The sequence below is a fragment of the Dipodomys ordii genome, unplaced genomic scaffold (genome assembly GCF_000151885.1).
Source record: "Dipodomys ordii isolate 6190 unplaced genomic scaffold, Dord_2.0 Scaffold13899, whole genome shotgun sequence".
Taxonomy (NCBI): Eukaryota; Metazoa; Chordata; class Mammalia; order Rodentia; family Heteromyidae; genus Dipodomys; species Dipodomys ordii.
In genome coordinates this window covers 547-1,553 of record NW_012281111.1, presented here as the reverse complement: position 1 = coordinate 1,553, position 1,007 = coordinate 547, and the positions used below count along the sequence as shown (strand labels likewise).

Here is a 1,007-nt window from a genome sequence, read left to right as displayed (position 1 = left end):
CTGCATTACAGCACCATGATGAGCAAGGCCTTCTGCAGCGTGCTTGCTGCTGGAGTGTGGGTGATCTGTGCCTTCAACTCATCTATCCACACAGGACTGATGGTGCAATTGAACTTCTGTGGGCCCAATGTCATCACTCATTTCTTCTGTGAAATCCCTCCTCTGCTCCGTCTCTCATGCAGCTCCACTTATGTGAACAGTGTCATGACCACACTGGCTGATGCATTCTATGGCATATTGAACTTCCTCATGACCATTGTGTCCTATGGCTTCATCATCTCCAGCATCCTGAAGATGAGGACATCAGAGGGAAAGCAGAAAGCCTTCTCCACCTGCTCCTCCCACCTCATCGTGGTGTGCATGTATTACACGGCTGTGTTCTATGCCTACATCAGTCCCGTGTCCAGCTACAGTGCAGAGAAGAGCAAGGTGGCTGGAGTGCTGTACACCATGGCGAGCCCCACCCTCAACCCCCTCATCTACACTCTGAGGAACAAGGAAGTCAAAGCCGCCCTCAGGAAACTTGTCCCTTTCTTCAAAAATTAATACACCTAGAACTCCAGGAAATGGAAGCAAGAGCTTTTATTTTTTATTGTTGTTGTTTTCTTTTCTTCTTGTCTTATTCATCTGTCTTTGGGAGGGTGAGGACTGGGGCACAGTAATGGAGAGACAAAGCATGAACAAATGCAGCAGTGGAACTCACCAGACACTATGTGGAAAATGAACTTTACATCTTGTGAGTGGGGACAGGAGGGAAAAAGTGGTATACAGGAAAGGAGGAAATGACATTGTCCAAAAAGAAATGTACTCTTTACTTGACTTATTTAACTGTCACCACTCTGTACATCACCTTTGTAGTAAAAATAAAAAATAATGATTAATAAATAAAAATAGCTGGACACAAGGAGCTCAAGACTGTAATCCTAGCTAACCAGGAGGCTGAGATCTGAGAATCCTGGTTTAATGTCAGCCTGTTCAGGAAAGCCTGTGAAATTCTTATCTCCAAA

At 45.0% G+C, this 1,007-nt stretch overlaps 1 protein-coding gene across 1 annotated transcript; it reads left to right on the top strand.

Annotated features, from left to right (window-relative positions):
* Positions 1-3: 3 nt before the first annotated feature.
* On the top strand, positions 4-546 carry LOC106002562 (olfactory receptor 13A1-like; the record flags this gene model as incomplete). Its single annotated transcript, XM_013037421.1, has 1 exon — positions 4-546. A coding segment is annotated over one exon (543 nt), but the record flags the coding sequence as incomplete, so codon positions are not given.
* Between the last annotated feature and the right edge of the window lie 461 nt (positions 547-1,007).